This window comes from Meles meles, chromosome 5 (genome assembly GCF_922984935.1).
Source record: "Meles meles chromosome 5, mMelMel3.1 paternal haplotype, whole genome shotgun sequence".
In the NCBI taxonomy this organism is placed as follows: domain Eukaryota; kingdom Metazoa; phylum Chordata; class Mammalia; order Carnivora; family Mustelidae; genus Meles; species Meles meles.
Genome location: NC_060070.1, coordinates 120,838,070 through 120,859,987, shown reverse-complemented (window position 1 = coordinate 120,859,987; position 21,918 = coordinate 120,838,070). Strand labels below are relative to the sequence as shown.

The 21,918-nt window shown below is 39.9% G+C and overlaps 1 protein-coding gene across 1 annotated transcript in view; it reads right to left on the bottom strand.

Annotated features, from left to right (window-relative positions):
- Positions 1–21,918, bottom strand: part of NUDT3 (nudix hydrolase 3) — a 121,547-nt gene that overhangs the window by 12,066 nt on the left and 87,563 nt on the right. Inside the window, exon 3 of the mRNA XM_046004427.1 lies at positions 388–432. Within this exon, the coding sequence (XP_045860383.1) occupies positions 388–432 (45 nt within the window). The remainder of the gene's footprint in view (positions 1–387; positions 433–21,918) is intronic.

Here is a 21,918-nt window from a genome sequence, read left to right as displayed (position 1 = left end):
AACAACATGGATCCTGAAGTATCAGAAAAGCCTCAGAGAGACTGTTTTTTTGGTTTTGGAAGTGCTAAAAAAATTGCCATATAAATTAATTGCTTCTTCACTTTCTACCATTTTGACTTACAAAAGGCTTTCTATGAACACACTACTTTTGGATAGCAGGAGAAACTAGTAACTATGAACCAGGAAGTGGGTCCTCACCAGACAGTGAGTCTGCTGGGGCCTTGATTTTGGACTTCTCCAGAACTGTGAGAAACCCATTTCTATTGTTTACAAGCCACTCCGTTTTGTTATAGCAGCCTGAAAGGACGAAGACAAAGAAATACATATATCCATATTACGTGGTTACTAATATGATACCAACTGCACCAAAGATTTTAACAGGCTTACCTCAAAAATTCCAACTAATCTTCCCAACGTCCCTTTTACTCCAGCCTGAAAAGCAAAGAAGAAGAATTAACACATCAATATTGTTTATATTGCTGGTCTCATTCTGAAACAAAACCCAAGAACGACTAGGTCTATGGAGTTCACACCAGTATTTTCTGAGTGTCACAGACTGGTAACAGCAGGGTGTGCTCTAGGGAGGGAGGATTCCTCTCATCTCCTCCCTGTCTCTCTCCCCACTGCCATGCCAGCCAAACACAGCAGGCAATCAAGGCCATGAAGCCACATGGAAGATATTTTGAGGTATTAATTACTTCACTCACTTGCTCATTCATTCATTCAACAAATACATTGACTGCCTAATACATGTCAGAGATACAGTGATGAATAGGCTAGAACACAGGATCCAAGAGCACAGGATCCTTATCTGACTTGTTCTTGGCTGTCTGCATACAGTATGCCTGAAATAGGGCTCAGCACCTTGTAGAAGCAGCTCAGGAAGGCGTTAAGTTAACAAGTACATAAACCTGGTGATTCTGCTAGTGATAGGAATTGACAGAGATGCACAGAATGATATGATGGACAGAGAGTGACAGGGAGGGGGCAACTTTATATAGTGGTGAGGACTTTGTGCATAAACTCCATATCTCCCATTGGTCCTTCGGGATTTTTTTTTTTTATTTTTTTTTTAAGATTTTATTTATTTATTTGACAGAGAGAGCTCAGAAGTAGACAGAGAGGCAGGCAGAGAGAGAGAGGAGGGAAGCAGGCTCTTTGCTGAGCAGAGAACCCGATGCGGGGCTCGATCCCAGGACCCTGGGGATCATGACCTGAGCCGAAAGCAGAGGCTTTAACCCACTGAGCCACCCAGGTACCCCGGGATTTTTTTTTTTTTTTATTTGTGTCTTTCTGATGCATCACAGGCACATTTTTCAGTTTATTTCAATTGATTAATTTTCTTTTCAGCCTATCAAAACAGGGCTATCCCATCTCTAGGCATATTTTTCATTTCTATCTGTTCTTTACATATCTGTTTCCATGATGTATGCCTTTGTTTCCATGATTTTTTGTTCTTTTAAATTTAAAGTTATTCCTTCATTCACCTTGGAACAGCTTGAACATACATAAGTTCCTTGTCAGGCCATGCCATAAAATTCATTTCATCCGAAGTGAATTCATGTTCCAACTGGTGAAGGGCTTACTTGTGAAGCTTCTGCTCCAAGGATATCCAGGGAATACTCCAGGCAGAGCCACGGAATCAGGGTGTGGTTTGGCTCCATCTTTTATGGTGCATTGCATCTGTGTCCTCTCCCTACCCAGGTGCACACCTTTCTAAAAGTCTCAGCTCCTGGTATCCTTTCCGTTAGGAACCTGGGCTCCCCCTACTCCAAGGGTTCTGAACAACTAGTCACCCAAGGCCTGTCAGGCTGCAGTCTTCCCATGACATTCAGGAGTTCTAGCCTGTTTGTGATCTATAGAGATGGTACCCACCTTACTTTTGTGCCCAACTATATCTTTTTAGCTTTTGGTTTTTCTATCTTATATCTGTCCCTGCTAGAGGTGAGGAGAGCAAGAGAAGGATGAATCCCTGGAAGTGCCTGGGAAATGCTGTGACTTGTTTTTAATTTCCACTGCCATGTTATTTTATAACTAAATTTGTAATAAACTAAAAATTGAGGCAAAGATACTTTCTAAAGACAAGAGGTACTCATTAAGTCTGTACAGAATGAAGAAAATTTTGAAATAAGTACTCTGGAAGTTCTTCAAAGATATTTAAAATAAAGGCCGATTTATAGGCCTAGACTCCTAGGTGAGCTGTATTTTAAAGTTAATTTTTGATAATTATCTGTCAAAGAATTCTTCTCTTTCCTCTTGCCAACATGCCTGTTCATTTCCCATCCATTCTTTCCCCCATGTGACTTTTAGGTCTACTGAAATGGAAATGTTTACCTTTTCTTATTTAAACGGATTTTCTACATGTTTAAAAAAATTTTTGAATTTATTTAAGTGATCTCTACAGCCAATGTGGGGCTTGAACTAATGAAGATCAAGGGCCACACACTCCACTGACCGAGCCAGTCAGGCACCCTTAAACTGACTCTTTACATTTTTAGAGATAATTGCTCTCCATGGCCAGCTAACACTAAGATTGTACTTCATGAATTAACCAATGTAGCTGCCTGAACAAGTGGGACGAGCTGGCAGGCCAGCCTAGACTAGAAAACCAATTAAAATACCCTGACCCAGGTAGCCTGAATACTCAGATCAACTCCTGAGATGTGGCACTCATGCTCCTGCCTGTGGTCCCCACCGACTGGGCCTAGAGCATCCGTCAGGTTGGTGGGGAGGGAAGGAGGTAAGGAGATTTACAGAGGTTCATAGAGGCCATCATTCACTTTCTCTTCTGCAAAGTAGAGACAGAGTTCTCTTTAGCACTTTTAACTGTTCAATTAAAATTTTTTTTCTTAAAGAAACCAAAAGTTTAGAAAAGAAAATGATCTCCAATTTTTTTTTTTTAAATTTGTCAGAGAGAGAGAGAGAGAGAGAGAGAGAGAGAGAGAGCGAGCACAGGCAGACAGAATGGCAGGCAGAGGGAGAAGCAGGCTCCCTGCTGAGCAAGGAGCCCGATGTGGGACTCGATCCCAAGACGCTGGGATGATGACCTGAGCTGAAGGCAGCCGCTTAACTAACTGGGCCACCCAGGCGTCCCTAATCTCCAATTTTTAAAAAAAGATTTATTTATTTATTTAAAGAGTGTGAACTCATGGGGGTAGGGAGTGGAGGAGGAGGAGGAGGAGAGGGACAAGGGAAAGCAGACTCCACGCTGAGCTCAGAGCCTGACATAGGGCTCAATCTCATGACGCTGAGATTCATGACCTGAGCCAAAATCAAGAGTCGGACACTTAACTGCCAGAACCACCCAGGCGCCCCAATCTCCAATTCTTTTTTTTTTTTTTTTTTTTTAAGATTTTATTTGTTTCTTTGACAGAGAGAGAGATCACAAATATGCAGAGAGGCAGCAGAGAGAGAAGGGGAAGTAGGCTCCACGCTGAGCAGAGAGCCTGATGCGGGACTTGATCCCAGGACCCTGAGATCATGACCTGAGCCGAAGGCAGACACTTAATCCACTGAGCCATCCAGGTGCCCCTCAATTTCCAATTCTTAAGGGAGCAATTAATTTAATATTATGACAGTTCAATACAATTTATTTAAAACTTTTGTTTAATAATGGTGTTTTCTGCATTCAACATCAACATATATCTGATTTACTTTAACAGAGGCAGTTGAAAAAACATTAAAACATTTTTCTTTTTCTTTCTTTTTTTTTTGCATTTTTCTTTATCACATAGATGCATTCTGGGGTGCCTGGGTGGCTCAGTCGGTCGAGCACATCCACCTTTGGCTTGGGTCATGACATGGGAGTCCCAGGGCTCCCTGCTCAGTGGGGAGCCTGCTTCCCCCTCTGCCCTTCACCCCACTCACGCTCTCTAATAAGTAAATAAAATCTGAAAAAAAATAAAATAGATGTCTTCTTACGAAGTCTAGTGTAACTTAAATAATGCCATCTGCACAAAGAAATTTTAGTGGCATTTATTTTCACTTCTAATTAAATTTCAAGTTGTGGAAATTAACAATAGCTTTATTTGTTTCAGTGTTTCAAGTTTTATACCAATATTTAGGGGATCTACTTTGGAGAACTCTATCTAAGGTGATATTGCCAATGAGTCTATGGTGAAAAGCAAAGAAATATTCTTTTATTTACCAGTTTCTAAACTGAGATTTAGCTGTTTTCTTAGGAGGAGGTGCCTCTTTAGTAAGCAAGAGGATTTCAGTTCTTGAAAGTCATAGTGCTGATCAAGAGGAAGATTCCTCAGAGGCAAAGGTCCTCCAAGACAGAGTTCACTGCAACATTTTCCGTTTTCATGCTTCTCCACCGTCCAATTAGCTTTGCGCTAGCTCCCTGTCAACTGCTGCCACAAGCACCAGGAGAGAGTTATTTTTGTCGCTCACATGATTCTCGCATGTGGGCCGGGGTAGGTGTCAGGGTCACATCAGACAGAGAGCTGGCTCCAACATTTCAGGATGAGATCTGAGTCAGGGTTTACGGAACTCTGGTCTAGGCAGGGTGCTGGGATGGACCCGGTCTTCTCCAAATCATATAAAAGCAGTTATAATTTCAATCTATAGGTCAAAAACTCCAAATCCGGAGGAGACTTTATTTAAAAGCTCATTTTAGCTAGCAGTAAGAACTCCCCTTAAAAAAAAAAAGAAAGAAAAAGAAAAAAATCTATTGTCCTTCATTATCCAACTACATGCAGGTAAGTGCTGCCTTGAACTTCTAAGTATAATATTTTAATTCTAGCACTTTTGGACTAGTTAACAAAAATAATTTGGGCAACTGCTTACTTTTTAAAAAGAAAAAACACTACAAATATCTTTTTTTCCCCTTTTGGGGTGTTTTGCTGAGATTGGAGGTACCAACTAGCGAGAGTCCCGTGATGTCATTTTTCCTGCTAGTAAGCTCTCCAACCAAGCACCTGAGACTCAGGCGGAGGCACTGCCAATGGACCGGCCTTTGAGAACGCCCCTCCGACTATCTGCCACCACGAAGAGCCCTGGCTGTGTCGTTGTAGTCTGAGTGGGTACAAAATGGATCATCACTTTCTGAAACCTACTTCCTACTCTAAGGTGGACATTCTGGCAGACACTGACGGGTATCTAACCCACGGGCATTCTTCCTTCCACTGTGCTACCAGTAAGACCCGGATTCTGTTCAGGTGAGAGCTATGGCACACCTGGAATGGCACAGGGAATTCTGCTCCCTTCTGCAGTGACAGGTTCAGGCGTGCCATGACCCAGTTCTGGACCAATGGTTTCTGGGAGGTTGTCTCTTGGGGGCTCATGGAAAGATTTCCCATGATAAAGAGCTGCATAAAAAGAAACCCTACACCTTGCTTGTCAAGTAGGGACCTGAAAACTTGGGAGCTGCTACAGTCACCTTGTGCTCCTAAGGGGAGGGCAGGAGACTCAATGAGAAGCTGAACTGAAGTTGGGTCCTGAGGTGGCCAAGCTGCTGAAGCAATGACGTAATCAATGTCCAAACTCTGGGCTTGCTACGTAAGAAAAATAACCGGTGCGGTTGAAGCCGCTTCTAGGCAGGTACTCTGGTACTGTATCAGAACACTTCCTGCTACTCGCTTTGATTTAGAAGATAGCTCTCAGAGGAAGACTTGAGCATCCCAAAACAATCATGAACATCCAAGGGAACTGTAGTATAACAGCTTGCTCTATTAAAGTGATAAGCCCAGACCCAAAACGAGCTCAGGGGAGCCACTCTCATGCAAGTATGTTTATGAGGAAACCCAGGAACAAAAATATATGGTCTTCAATACACACACCTTTCTGGTACTTGCCAAACTTAAGTAACAGCAGGAAAAGACTCACACTGAAGACAGATGAAAGTAGATGGGACGCCATCATGATTAAGTCCAGTGAAATCCCATCCCAGAGATTTTTTGGTTTTGTTTTTTAAATGAAAGATTTCAAACATCAAAAAAGTAAAGAAATAATAGACATTCAGGTAGTAGCCAGCTTTGTCAAATAGTGATGCACCATTTTGTGTTTTATTATTTTTTTTAATATTTATTTATTTGAGAGAGAGAGAGAGGGTGCGTGTACGCAAGAGCGGGGGAGAGAAAGAGCGAGAGGCAGACTCTCCGCTAAGCAGGAAGCCCAACTAAGGGCTCAATCCCATGACCCTGAGATCATGACCTGAGCCACAGACAGACGCTTAACTGACTGAGCCACATCGGCACCCATGTATATTTTAATTTTTTTAAAAGAAAGAAAACTACTGGTACCACTAAAGCCCCGTGTGTACTTCCCAGCCCTCAGAGGTAACTACTCACCTGAATTTGATGTTAATCATTCTCTTGCATGTCTTTATACTTGTACTACTTAGGTCTCTAACCACTATTCATGGTAAACAGTATTTTCTGTATGTTCCTCTACTCAATTAAAAAAAAAGGATTATACTTTCTGCAACTTTGTCCCCTCAATATCATGACTCTGAGTTTTAGATATATTGAAACATGTTGTTCAAGTTAATTCATTTTGGTTGCTGAACAGTATTCTACTTTAGGAACTTACCACAATTAATTCATTTGCTTCTTGGTAGACATTTAGTTTTGCCATTATAAAAAACACCGCAAAACCCAAAACCAAAACCCAAAACCTCTCTTGTAGATATATCCTGTTACAACCCACCATGTGTGTCAGTTTCTTTAAGATCAAATTTCTTTTTTTTTTTCTTTTAAAGATTTTATTGATTTATTTGACAGACAGAGATCACGAGTAGGCAGAGAGGCAGGTGGCGGGGCAGGGAGGGGGGGAGGCAGGCTCCCTGCCCAGCAGAGAACCCGATGTGGGGCTCTATCCCAGGACCCTGAGATCATGACCTGAGCCGAAGGCAGAAGCTTTAACCCACTGAGCCACCAGGCACTCCTAAGATCAAATTTCTAAATCACAGGATAAAAGTACCACCAATTTCCCTACATATTATCAAGTTCCTCTATGCAGTACATCAATGGCAGAAATGACCAGAATTCTCTAACTCTTCCTATATCTATGTCCTCTGAAATGTGATTTTACAGTTCTTCCTATCAAGGGATACTCCTTTACGAGGCTGGCCTTGTGACTCGGCCAACAGAATGCAGACTGACGCTGTACCAGTTCCAAGACTAGGCCTCAAGAGGTCTTGTAGCTTCCACTCTGTCCTTGGAACTCTGCCACTGCCATGTGAGCTAGTCTCCTAAAGGATGAAAGACCTGTCTCAGCTGAGAGTATTAGAAAGCAGCCTACAGCAGGCCGACCTCCAAAGGAGAAAGCCTAGCAAAGAGGAGCAGAGCCGGCCATAGTCATCGGAGCAGTCCACTCGGTCTAGTACTGAGGAGTAGACACCAGAAGCAGACCCATGGGCTTGTAAGTAACAATCAATACTTAACTAATTTAAGCCACTGAGTTTGGAGACAGCTTGTTATACAGCAGTAACTACCTGGTGTATTCTCCAAGTACACAGACAATGTACAAGTTCCCACCACTCTTGTTCCTCCTGAATATTCTTTTGTCAGCCTTTTAAATTTTAAATCAACATGAGGAGTATGAAATTACACTGCATCATTTTTCCAACGGTGTACTTTTTCCTGTTTAATGGACATTCGGATTTCTTCTGGGAATTCATACTATTTTATCCGTTTTTCTTATTTGATTATTGACCATTGTAATGATCTTCTGAAATTCTGTCTTAACACTTAGCCTCTGTGATAAACATGTGTTCTGCTCCCAGTTTGATACCTGTCTTTTATCTTAGTTTTTAAAAAAATTTTATTAAGTTTTAAAATTTTAATCCCAGTATAGTTAACATAGAGTGTTACACTGGTTTCAGGTATATAATACAGTGATTTGACAATTCTTTTTTTTTTTTTTTTTTTAAAGATTTTATTTATTTGACAGACAGAGATCACAAGTAGGCAGAGAGGCAGGCAGAGAGAGAGTGGGGGAAGCAGGCTCGTGGTGAGCAGAGAGCCTGATGCAGGGCTCAATCCCAGGACCCTGGGATCACGACTCGAGCCCAAGGCAGAGGCTTTAACCCACTAAGCCACCCAGGTGCCCCTGATTCGACAATTCTATATGTGGTCTTCGTAAGTGCACTCCTCAATCCCCATTGCCTATTTCACCCATTCCTCCCACCCCCCAACCTTCCCTCTGGTCACCATCAGTTTGTATAGTTACAAGTCTGTTTTTTGGTTTGTCTCACTCTCCCTCTTTTATTAATTCCATATATGAGTGAAATGAAATGTATATGCCTTTCTCTGACTTATTTGTTTTTATTTTTGATGTCCTATGCTAAACATGTTTCGTAAGATATTGCTGATTTTACTTATCTTTTCCTTTTGTCTGTTGAGTATTCTTTCAATCTCCCACACTTTTTCTAATAGTTTGAAGAGTTTTATAATATGATCCATCAAAATTAACTTGGGAATTTATTCCCAAATACCCAATGGTCCAGAGGCTCCAGAATAGACCCAGTAGGTATCATTTTGTTTTACCAATCTAGTTGTCAATTTGTATACTAATATTGTGTGGTTTGAATACAGCTTTATCCTAATACCTGCAAGGGTAGTCCCCTCTCCTCTGTTCTTTTTCAAAAACTTCAAAGCCATTTTTGTACTTTTATTCTTCCATATAAATATCAAAATATCAAAAATCAGTTTTTCAGATCTCTGAAAAATCCTTTTGGGATGTTTATTTTTATTATTGAATTTTTAGGTTAAGAAATACATCTTTATAATAGTCTTATCAGGGAATAGACTGTATCTCTCCCTTAGGTATTTTCTGATTCCTTCAACAAACTTATTACTTTTATTGAAAACATCCTGCACTCCACTAATCTATAGCAAAGGATTTTAGTTTTAGTTCAGTTTTGTTGCTATGAATGGTTTGTATTTTTAAAAAGTTATGTATTTTCTATGGGGCGCCTGGGTGGCTTAGTGGGTTAAGCCTCTGCCTTCGGCTCAGGTCATGATCTCAGGGTCCTGGGATTAAGCCCCACATCAGGCTCTCTGCTCAGCAGTGGGCCTGCTTCCTCCTCTCTCTCTGCCTGCCTCTCTGCCTACTTGTGATCTCTGTCAAAAAAAATAAATAAATAAAATCTTTTTTAAAAGTTATGTATTTTCTAATCAATTGGTGCTTTTAAAGAAACATTGCTGGACTCTGCATATTAATCTTATGTTTGCAACCTTTCTAAATGCTCTTACTAGTCGTACCAGTTTCCATTGTGTTCATTTTCTGAGTTAATAATTGTATCATCTAAGTTATAATTATATCATCTGCAAATAATAACAATTTTGCTTCTTCCTTTTGAATATTTATAATTTCTATTTATTTTTGTCTTACTGCAGTGGCTAGGACCCCAGTTCAGTATGAAATGGTAGCATGAGAACAAACATAACTGCTTTTTTCCTGTCTGCTGGGAATACTCAGAAGATTTCAAAACTATGATGCTTACTGCAGGTTTTATTAAGACCAACTATCAGGTTAAGGAATTTCATTTTAGTTTGCTAACAACTTTCAAGATGGACAGATACTGAATTTTATTTTTTAAAGACCTTTTTTTTTATTTTAAGTACAATATACCCCCAACATGGGCTCAAACTCACGACCTATCAGTCATATCAAGATGAAGAGTCACATGCTCTACTGACTGATCAGCTAGCCCTGGATACTGAACTTAAAATAATTTTTCCTTATTTACTGAGATGATAATTTAATTTTAATCTCTTAATGAAGTAAATTACATAGACATACTTTCTGAGACTTGTATTTTGGGGATAATTTAGTTGTGTGATATTTTGAGAAAGCTGCAGATCCTATTTCCTCTTCTTTTACTTGGGTTTGTTTTTTTTAAAGATTTTATTTATTTATTTGACAGAGAGAAAGGGGAAGCAGCAGAGGGAGAGGGAGCAGCAGACTTCCCACTGAGCAGGGAGCCCAATGCTGGGCTCTATCCCACCATCCAGGGATTATGACCTGAGCTGAAGGCAGACACAGCCAGCTGAGCCACCCAGGTGCCCATCCTTTCCACTTCTAATTATCAGGATGGGGTCAGCAAACTATAAATCTGTCCTGCCACTGATTTTTTTTTTTAATATTTTATTTATTTATTTGACAGAGAGAGACCACAAGCAGATAGAGAGGCAGGCAGAGAGAGAGAGAGGGAAGCAGGCTCCCCGCTGAGCAGAAAGCCCGACGCGGGACTCGATCCCTGGACCCCGAGATCATGACCTGAGCCGAAGGCAGCGGCTTAACCCACTGAGCCACCCAGGCGCCCCCTGCCACTGATTTTTGTAAATAAGCTTGCACTGGAACATAGCCAGCCTCAATCACTGAAGTATTATGTATGGGCTCATTCATGTTATGACAGTAGAACTGAATATTTGTGATAGATACCATATGGCTTCCAAAATCTTAAGTATTTTTTATCTGGCCCTTTACAGAAAAGCTTGCTGATCACTGATCAAGAGTATACCAGCCTTAAGAGATATAGTTCTTTTCTGAAACAGTTCTTTAAGATAAAAATATATAGGGGCAGGGGATTTCTGGGTGGCTCAGTTGGTTAAGCAGCTGCCTTTGTCATGATCCCAGGGTCCTGGGATTGAGTCCCACATCAGGCTCCCAGCTCAGCAGGCAGCCTACTTCTCCCTCTGCCTGCTGTTCTCCCTGCTTGTGCTCACTTGCTCTTTCTGACAAATAAATAAATAAAATCCTAAAATATATACATGGGCGCCTGAATGGCTCAGCTGGTTCAGCGTCTGCGTTTTGGCTCAGGTCATGATCCCAGGGTCCTGGGACTGAACCCAGCATCAGGCCCCCTGCTCCCCAGGGAGCCTGCATTTCTCTCTCCCTCTGCCAGCCGCACCCCTCTTTGTGTTCCCTCTCTCTGTCAAATAAATAAATAAAATCTTGAAAAAAAAGGGATAAAAACATGTATTTTTGAAATTTTGGTAAAGTTCAATTAATCTTAGTATTTTTTTGTCAGCAGGTGATTAAACAATTTTGATAAACATTAATAATCTGTATACAGGTTTTCTAATTTTTTTTTTAAAGATTTTATTTATTTATTTGACAGCGATCACAAGTAGGCAGACAGAGAGGCAGGCAGAGATAGAAAGGAGGAAGCAGGCTCCCTGTGGAGCAGAGATCCCGATGCGGGGCTCGATCCCAGGACCCTGGGATCATGACCTGAGCTAAAGGCAGAGGCTTTAACCACTGAGCCACCCAGGCGCCCCAGGTTTTCTAACTTTTAAGACTTTATTTATTTATGTATTTAGAGTGTGAGTACGCATGAACGGGGGAGGGGAAGAGGGAGAGGGAGAGACTCTCAAGCTCATTCTGCACTTAGCCTGTAGGGGATGTGGGGCTCAATCTCACAACCCTGAGATCACAACCTGAGCCCAAATCAAGAGTCAGATGCTTAGGTGACTAAGCCCCCAGGTACCCTCAGGTTTTCTAATTTTTGTGTAAGTTTGAGTAGCTTTTTCTAGAACAAAAAAAAATTTTTTTAAGATTTTATTTATTTATTTATTTATTTATTTATTTATATTATTTATGTGAGAAAGAGAGAGAGAGAGAGAGTGCACAAGTAAGAGCAGGGAAAGGGGCAGAGGGAGGGGGAGGAGCAGACTCCCCACTGAGCAGGGAGCTGAGGTGGAGCTTGATCCCAGCACCCTGGGATCATGACCCAAGCAGAAGGCCAATGTTAACTGAGTCACCCAAGTGCCCCTTTCTGGAAAATTTTTATCAAAGTTTTCTAATTTTTGTGTTTATGGCTCTACATAGCAGCATTCTCATAATGTAGAAGATTCTATTATATTCTATGGTTATTTCTTATTTTGTTTGTTACCTTTTCTCATTTCCTTTATCAATAATTCTGCAAGAGGCTTGTCTATTTTATTAGAAAAATAAAAGTAACCCACTTTTGGTTTTGTTGATCATTTATATTTTCCTGTATTAATTTTTGCCCTTTTCCTTGTTATTTCCATCCTTTTACATTCTTTGAGTGTATCCTGTTGTTTTTTCTAGCGTACCGGATGGATTGCTTAGTTTATTTAATGTCTATCTTGCTTTTTAATGAGCAAGATTATGACCCAGTAATCATGGTATGATTACTGTGACCCAGTAAGTCATGGTATGAAGGGCTTTCAATTGTTCAGTTCTATTGCTTACTAATTTTTATTGTGATTTGTGCTTTAACTCAAGAATTATTTAGGGGGTGCCTGGGTGGCTCAGTGGGTTAAGTCTCTGCCTTTGGCTCAGGTCATGATCTCAGGGTCCGGGAAGGAGCCCTGCATGGGGCTCTCTGCTCAACAGGGAGCATGCTTCCCCTTCTCTCTCTGCCTTCCTCTCTGCCTACTTGTGATCTCTGTCAAGTAAATAAATAAAATCTTAAAAAAAAAAAAAAATTATTTAGAACATTTTTTCTGTTTCCAAATATATATTTCTCTGTCAAGCTAACTTTATTGTTGATTTCTAATTTTACTGCATGTGTCAGAGTATATATACAGACAATCCCTGACTTATAATGGTTTGACTTACGATTTTTTTACTTTATAATGGTGCAAAAGTGATACACATTCTGTAGAAACTGTACTTTGAATTTTGATCTTTTCCTGGTCTAGTGCTATGTGGTATGATACTCTCTTGTGATACCAGACAGTGGCAGTGAGCTGCAGCCCCAGTCGGCCACGTGGTCACAAGGACAAACAACCAATCACACCATTCTGTACCTGTACACTTATTTAAAAATAAAAATTAAAAAAACCTGTAACCGGGGTTACAGGAGGAGGAGCCTGCTTCCTCCTCCTCTCTCTCTCTGCCTGCCTCTTTGCCTACTTGTGATCTCTGTCAAATAAATAAAATCTTTAAAAAATCAAAACAAAAAAAACCCCTGTAACCATCTATTTTCTCTTACTGCCCCTGCTTGTATTCCCTCTTGCACTGTGTCTGTCAAATAAATAAAATCTAAAATAAATAAAAATAAAAAATTTATTTATTTGACAGAGACAGAGCACAAACAGGGGGAGCAGCAGAAAGAGGGAGAGGGAGAAGCAGGCTCCCCACTGAGCAGAGAGCCTGACATGGGGCTCGATCCCAGAACCCTGGGATCATGACCCAAGCCAAAGGCTGACACTCAACGACTCAGCCACCGAGGTGCCCCTTGTTTTCTTTTTAGTACAAGTTTGTGTCTATTAATTATTTAAGTTTAAAGTGTAACCAAGTTACATTTATTGTGATATTTAACCTAGAAACATAGCTTTTTCTGAGTCACATGGCGTCCCCTCAAGGTGAATTAGACTCAAGAGTCCTTAAATTTACTTCCTGTTGGGGAAGCTCTTTGCTAAGTGGTACCTCAGCTGGGTCTGTTAAATCTCCCCAGGTCCAGTAGTTGTCAGGTGATTTAAAGATTATGGAGTCTCCAGAGGCAAAAACTGCATTTACTATTTGCTGAAGCCAGGGCGAATTGTATTGGAGTCAATGGCAAGTCCACTGTGGATCTACTTCCTAAGGACTAAAAATCCTTTCCTGGAATGTGGAGCTGGATAGGAAAGCAAGTACAACTGGTTTGGAAGAGTCATCTGGACTCAATTCACTTAGCAGAAGGCTACTGGCTCCTATCCCAGCAATTCAACTTCTATTCTATTCCAACACAAACCAGCTCAAATACAGTGCTATATTCTCTAACAGGGCAGATTCTAAACTCTACATTAAGCCACTGAATTAGCTATTCATCAATGGGTAGTATTCAATTATATGTGATAATGTAAACAGATAAATTGAGTAAAGAGATTTCTTTTATTCCAGTTTGTAAAAACAATGACTGAAAAATAATTTAGTAGTTATTTGCAGTAAAAGAGAGCTAACCTTTAGGTTCTCCTAGTAAGTTTAAAATGAATAATAATAAAATTTCAATTGTGACTAAAGATTTTCTTTCGTAAAGATTTTATTTATTTACTTGACAGAGAGAGAGAGAGAGAGACACAATGAGAGAAAGAACACAAGCAGGGGGAGCGGGAGGGGGAGAAGCAGCTTCCCGCTAAGCAGGGAGCCTGATATGGGGCTCGATCTCAGGACCCCAGGATCATGACCTGAGCTGAAGGAAGACACTTACCTGACTGAGCCACCCAGGTGCCCCAAGAATGGGTTCTTTTAAAAAGCTGCTAGTGTTTAAGATAAATCATAAATAAAGATGGCTGAATTTACAAAATCATGACCTATTTGAATATTTGAATTTTTTTTTTTAAAGATTTTATTTATTTATTTGACAGACAGAGATCACAAGCAGGCAGAAAGAGGAGAGAGGAGAAAGGAGAAAGCAGGCTCCCCGCGGAGCAGAGAGCCCGATGTGGGGCTCGATCCCAGGACCCTGGGATCATGACCTGAGCCGAAGGCAGAGGCTTTAACCCACTGAGCCACCCAGGCACCCCTGAAATTTTATTTATCCACTGAAAGGAAGAAATCTGTCTTTAATACCTTCGAGAAATAAAAATATTTAGGGGCGCCTGGCTGGCTCAGTCAGAAGAGTATGTGACTCTTGATTTCAGGGTTACAAGTTCAAGCCCATGTCTGGTGGAGAGATTAAGAAAAAAATATTTATAATATTACTAAAAAGTCAAAGAAAAAAAGATATAATTCTAAAAATTAAAAAAATTTTAAACTAAAAAAAAATATGTATTAGACTGACTAAGCATATTATCCCTTCTTCCTGAGACCCCATCAAAATGAAAGTAAGACTAGAAAGGGGCTAGCAGAACAAAGATTTCAAAAAAAATTCCAAGAAGATGCAAAGTGATAAATGAGGGATGAAAGATGAAGAAAAGCGGGGCACCTGGGTGGCTCAGTGGGTTAAAGCCTCTGCCTTCGGCTCAGGTCATGATCCCAGGGTCCTGGGATCGAGCCCCGCATCGGGCTCTCTGCTCCGCAGGGAACCTGCTTCCTCCTCTCTCTCTGCCTGCCTCTCTGCCTAGCTGTGATTTCTCTCTGTCAAATAAATAAAATATTAAAAAAAAAAAAAAAAAGAAAGATGAAGAAAAGCAAAAGAAGTCAGCTCAGATTCCAGACTCTGGAGCGGTTCCAGGATAGCATATGGCAGGAACACAGAGTCGAAGTGAGAAGGGATCCTGAAAGTCGAAAGTCTACATACCAAATAGCCATACCTGCACACAGAGAAGAGCCTGGAGCCAGGCATCTATCACCTAGACAACTCCGAGGGCTTAATCCAAGCAGAAGAATAGGGAAGAATTACTGTAGCATATATACCCATAAGCAGACCCCAAATAAAGCCCACCTATTGTGGCATTCTTTTAGTTGACTCTTGGTGAAACAGCCCCATTTCCCTCCATGTCACTCTGTACACCCACCCACTTACACAGAGCTCCCATTCAGTGCTGCTACTGCCTAACCGGGACAGGATGACCACGGATCACTGACATCCAAGGAGAATCACCGACAGGAAGGAAAGGTCAAAATGAGCAAATGAAAGCTAGCTCTGGGGGCACCTGGGTGGCTCAGTGGGTTAAGCCGCTGCCTTCGGCTCAGGTCATGATCTCAGGGTCCTGGGATCGAGTCCCACATTGGGCTCTCTGCTCAGCAGGGAGCCTACTTCCCTCTCTCTCTCTGCGCCTGCCTCTCTGCCTACTTGTGATCTCTGTCAAATAAATAAATAAAATCTTAAAAAAAAAAAAAAAAAAGAAAAGAAAACTAGCTCTGGTTTAAAAAAAAATCAAGCAATAGGAGAAAACTTAGGGAAGAGTAGTTATTATCTTCAAAGAAATCTGAGAGGCTGTGGGATCCTTAAAAAGAACAAAATGTACGTAAAAGCAACAAAGAATAAAAATGGTATTATAAAATTTACAAATGTGACTGTTGATATAACACATTCATTATAAGGGCAAAACCCTCAGTGAGACAATGCAAGTATAAAGCAAGAAATAAGACATTACCTATTTGTGGTTTTTCCCTAGGGAATTACTTAAGCGATGTTTGTTTTCTTTCTAAGTCTTCCAGTCCTATTTTATTTTTAAACTATAGACCACACAAAAATATTACTTTGATACAGTTTTGGAATTCAGGAGGAAAGGTTATCTTAAAAAAGAAACATTTTTCTTAGATGGACAGGTCTATGCCCATGTATTTGACTCAGTGGTCTTAATTTCCTTCCTTAACAACGGACACACATGGAACTTTGAATCCTGGCAGACAGCTGGCCTGGTAGGAATGGAGTGAATGGAAAGAGCATCAAAAACAGGTGAAACCTATGAAGAAAGTAAAGGAATCTTTTACCCCAGCCCCTAACACTCCCTGCAACCGCTCCTGACATGCACATCAGTGTCCTACTAAACTCTGCCTGTGCGGAGAAGGGAATAAGCGGTCAGCAGAACTCTAACTCTGCAGTGGACAGGAACTTGGGCCCTGCAAGACTAATGAGTTTATAAGGAGTGAGCTTGGCAGGCTAGTGGAGTAGGGTTGAAGGCTGAAGCAGGTGAGATGCGGAAAAGCAAAGAGAGGTGCAAGAAAAAGATTATCCCTAAAAAAAAAAAAAAAAAAAAAAAAAAGAGACCTAAGCACTGCTAATGTTTATTTCAGTTACAACTACTAAACAAACTCAGGCTTCAGGGTAAGAATGAGCACTCAGAGAAAAGTCAAATACATGAAAAGATATAGTTCAAAACAGGACAATCAATCTGATAATTCAAAGTTATTACAAGAAAAACTGAATTCTTATTCAGTAAGACCAAAGAAGACATTACAGTTCTAAAACAGTGGCAGGCTGTCAAATAGGGAGCAATGTGAAAACAGACAAAAATTCTTAAATAGCATCACCATTATTATTACAAATCAATAACCCCAGAGAAGGCAATAAATAGCTAACTGAATACAGCAGAAGAGAAGAGATTTTGAAGGCCAAAATTTGAAGAATTCTTCCAGAACACAAGGTAAAAATGTGGAGATCTAAAGTATAAGAAAGGATAAGGGAATACAACATAATGGAAAAGTTTCAGCAGAAGAAAACAGAATTGATGAAGGTGGGGCAATAATTAAAGAAAGAAAGAGGGAAAGTTCCTGAAGCTACAGAAAGATACAAGACTTCCTATCAAAAGAGCTCTCCAAGTATGAGGCAGACTCCAGTGACATGCCTGAATTTCAATGCAGATAAAAGTTTTCATGCATTTACACAGGAAAAATAATTTGATACCAGCCTTTTCCTCTATAACACCAAATGCTTGAAGTCAGCAGTCCTAAGGAAAAAATTACTATTCAAGGAGTCTATAATTAGGCAAACCATTCATGTGTGAAACATTTTTTTCAAAACAGGTAATAACACTCTGTACTTTTTTTTTTTTTAAATCAACATTAGACTTTAACAGACACTTCACAAAGGTGGACATACAAATAAATGGCACATGAGAAAGGGCTCAAAATCATTAGTCATTAGTCATGCATATTATACCAAATGAGATACCTTTACACATTCACCCAAAAGGCTAAAGTTAAAAAATCTGACAACACCAAGAGTTAGCAAGAACATGGAACAACTGGAAATTTTGTATATTACTTGGAGGGGTATTAAATGGTAAACCCTGGAAAACTGTATGGAAGTTTATTATTTAGTTACTCTGTACTTTTCTTAAAAGTAATTACCCAGTATACTACAGTCAACCAATAACGAATGAGGAAAAATAGGTGTGATCAATGATAGCAGTAAAATTCACTGGACTTAAATCGAAATAATTACTGTTGATATTGTTTTCAATATCACACATGATAACTTTGTATTTTGAAGAATGATATATATTTAAAAGATTTTATTTATTTATTTGAGAGAGAGAGAGATGAGAACAAGTGGAGAGAGGGAGAGGGACAAGCAAACTCCCTGCTGTAAAGCCCCACTTGGGGCTCAATCCCAGGACTCTGAGATCATGACCTGAGCCCGAAGTCTAGCGTCAGATGCTCAACTGGCTGAGCCTCCCAGGCACCCCTGAAGAACTGTATCTTAATAATAATGATAATCTCTACCTAAAGTTACAAATTTAAACAAAATGAAAGTTGTGCAATAGGGGAGATTGTTTTTACCTTTTAGACTGTGTGTGTATAGACTACTTTGCTTGGGAAAATAAATACCTCTTCAAATATGCTAATTAAAAAGGACTTCCAGTTTCTGGTCCAGTATATAAGGAGCTTAGAAGTTGCCACTCTGTTCTAATAGCAACAAAGAATCTGAACAAACTGAAAAATTAACAAGTCTTCTTAGATTTTTAAAAAGATTTCATTTATTTATTTGAGAGAAAGAGAGAGGGAGAGAGCACAAGTGGTGGGAGGGGCAGAGGGAGATGGAGAGGGGAGAGAGAGAATCCTAAGCAGAATTCATGCTGAACATGGAGTCTGACACGGGGCTTGATCTCCATGATCTTGAGATCATGACCTAAGCCAAAATCAAGAGTCGGATGCTTAACCAACTGGTCCACCTGGGTGCTCCTCTTAGATTTTTTGCAAAAGTGAAGTAATAGGGCAAACCACTGCCACCAAAATTGGAGAGACCTCCAAATATAAAAGTTACAACTTACTGGACCAGAAACTACCAAGGGAACTGGTGGGGCTGAGAGGGGGTAGGGAAGGAAAACCCAAAGTATAATTAATGGATTGCTAGAAGCGCAGTAGAAAAGTCTAAGGATCGGGTGCCTGGGTGGCTCAGTTGTTAAGTGTCTGCTTTTGGCTCAGGTTGTGATCCCAGGGTTGTGGGATTGAGCCCTGCATTAGGCTCCCTGTTCTCCCCCTCCCACTCCCCCTGCTTGTGTTCCCTCTCTGTGTCTCTGTCAATAAAATAAATAAAATCTCTAAAAGAAGAAAAAAAAAGGCTAAGAATCAAAAACTTCAGTGGGGCAGGGAGCACACTTTTGTGTTTTTACTTCCAGATACCTCTCCTGCTTCTGTGGAGAGGAAAAAATAGCCATTTTCAAATACTCTAGAGCATCTTGTTCTTTACAAAGCTTGCCTTCATGAGGAAGTATTCTACCAGACCCTAATCTATTGGGGTTTTATTAGAGCCTGTCCAGTGGGGAGGAAGAGAGCTGGAATGACAGAGAAGTACCTGTGAAATTCACAGCCCAGAGGGACAGGCTCACTAAAAGACACAGACCTAATCATAGGATTTAAACTGCTTCCCTTCCTTGCACATCTAGCCACCATGCTACTAAACTCCTAGTTATTAGAGTTCCTTTCATCTAGTAAATCATGGTCAATTTTCAACAAAAAATTCTAAGGCATACTAAAAGGAAAAAACACAATTTAGAGACACAGAACAAGCATCAGAACCAGACTGAGATATAGCAGGAATGCTGGAATTATCACACCATGAATATAAAATAGCTATGATTAATATGTTAAGGGTTCTAATGGACAAGGAACCACTGGGTAAACAGAGACATGGAAATTCTAAGAATGAATCAAAAAGTAACGCTATAGTTCAAAAGACACTGTTAACAGAAATGAAGAATGCCTTTGACCGGCTCATTAGTAGACTAAACACAACTGAGGAAAAGAGTCCCTGAGCTTGATGTATGTCAACAGAATCTTCCAAAACTGGAAAGGAAAAAACAAAACAAAACAAAACAAAACCCGGAAAAAAACAAAAACAAAACATCCAATAACTGTGTGACAACTATAAAAGGTATAACACTACATAGTGGAAATGTTAGAAAGAAAAAGAAATACAGGCAATATTTGAAGCAGTAACAACTGAGAATTTCCCCAAATTTATATCAGACACAAAGCCTACATCCAGGATGCATAAAGAACACCAAGCACGGGGCACCTGGGTGGCTCAGTGCATTAAAGCCTCTGCCTTCGGCTTAGGTCATGATCCCAGCGTCCTGGGATCAAGCCCCGCATCGGGCTCTCTGCTCAGCAGGGAGCCTGCTCCCCCATCTCTCTCTGTCTACTAGTGACCTCTCTTTCTAAAAAAAAAAGAAAAAAAAAAAAAGAACACCAAGCAGGATAAATACACACACCCACACCCACCCACACACCCACACCCACCCACACACACCCCCCCACATAGACATATCATACTCAAAATGGAGAAAATCAAAGATAAGGAAGAGGGGCGCCTAGGTGGCTTAGTTGGTCCTGGGATCGAGCCCCGCATCGGGCTCTCTGCTCGGTGGGGAGCCTGCTTCCTCCTCTCTCTGCCTGCCTCTCTGCCTACTTGTGATCTCTGTCTAATAAATAAATAAATCTTCAAAAAAAAAAAAAAGATAAGGAAGGGCACCTGGGTGGCTCAGTGGGTTAAGCCGCTGCCTTCAGCACAGGTCATGATCTCGGGGTCCTGGAATCGAGTTCCGCGTCAGGCTCTCTGCTCAGCAGGGAGCCTGCTTCCCTCTCTGTCTCTCTGCCTGCCTCTCTGTCTACTTGTGGTCTCTCTTTGTCAAATAAACAAATAAAATCTTTAAAAAAAAAAAAAGACAAAGAAGAAAGCTTAAAAAAAAACCTAGAAGGAAGACATCCAGCTTATCTACAGAAGAGCAAAGTTAAGAATTATATCTGACTTCACTTCAGAAACCAGACAAGCAAAAAGAGAATGGAACAAAACAATTAATGTATTGAGAAGAAAAAAACCATCTACCTAAATTTCTGTATCCTGCAAAATTATCCTTTAGAAGTGAAGGAAGAAGACTTTCTCAACAAACAAACAAACAAGCAAACAAAAAACACCTAATAGAATTTGTTGCCAGTAGAGTTGGCCTGAAAGAAAATATTTGAAGAACTTTAGAGAAAAGGAAAAATGATATGGGTTAGAAAGTCAGATTTATGTAAAAAAGAGCCTTAAAGAAAGAATAAGAAGGAAAAATAAAAATGTTTTCTTATTCTTAACTGATCTTATAGATATTAGTATAAAAGAATAATGGCAACACTGTATTTGACTTACATGTACATAAACATATATAAATGAATTGAATGACAGAAATGATAGAAGGGATGGAGGCATAAGGACTATTTTGTTATTAAAAGGCACTTGCACTTCCTGTGAAGTGGTATAGTGTTATTTGAAAGTGTGGACTTGAAACAGCTGTAAATACGGGCAATCACTTAGGAAAAAAAAAAAAAGAAGAAGAAAGGAGAGAAATGGAATCCTATAAAGTACTCAACTAAAACCACAAAAGGCAGAAAAAGAGTGGAAGACAAAAATAAGAACAAAGAACAAGAGCAACAAAATAGAAAATGATATCAAATATTGTAGCTATTAATTCAACTATATCAATAATCACTTTGAACATCAATGTCTACAACCAATCAAAAGACTATCAGACTGCATCAAGAAACAAGAGCCAACTGATATGTTGTCTCCAAGAAACTCACTTTAAATATAAAAACACCTACAGATGAAAGGAAAGGGATGGAGAAAGACATAACATGTTAACACAAACCAAAAGAAAGCATGGATACCTGTATTTCAGAATAAACAGACTTCAGGGCAAAAAATATATATATCAGACAGAAAGTGTATTATATAGTGCTACATCAAAGCATTACATAACGATAAAATGATCAATTCTCCAAGAAGACAGAATAATCCTTAATGTGTATGCACCAAATAACAATGTATCCAAATATGTGAGGCAAAAACTGATAAGACTATAAGAAGTAAATGAATCCACTATTGGAGACTCCACCCCTTATCAGAAATGGACAGTTCTAGCAGGCAGAAAAGAAATCAGACATAACTGACATCTCTAGATTACTTCATTCAACAACAGCAGAATTCACATTCTTCTTAAACTCACATAGTACATTCACTAAAACAGACCACATTCTGTGCCATAAAACATCTATTTCAAAGTATAGAAATCATATAACATACGCTCTCAGAACACAGTAAAACTAAACTAGAAATCAGTAACAGGAAAGATGGCTGGAAAACTC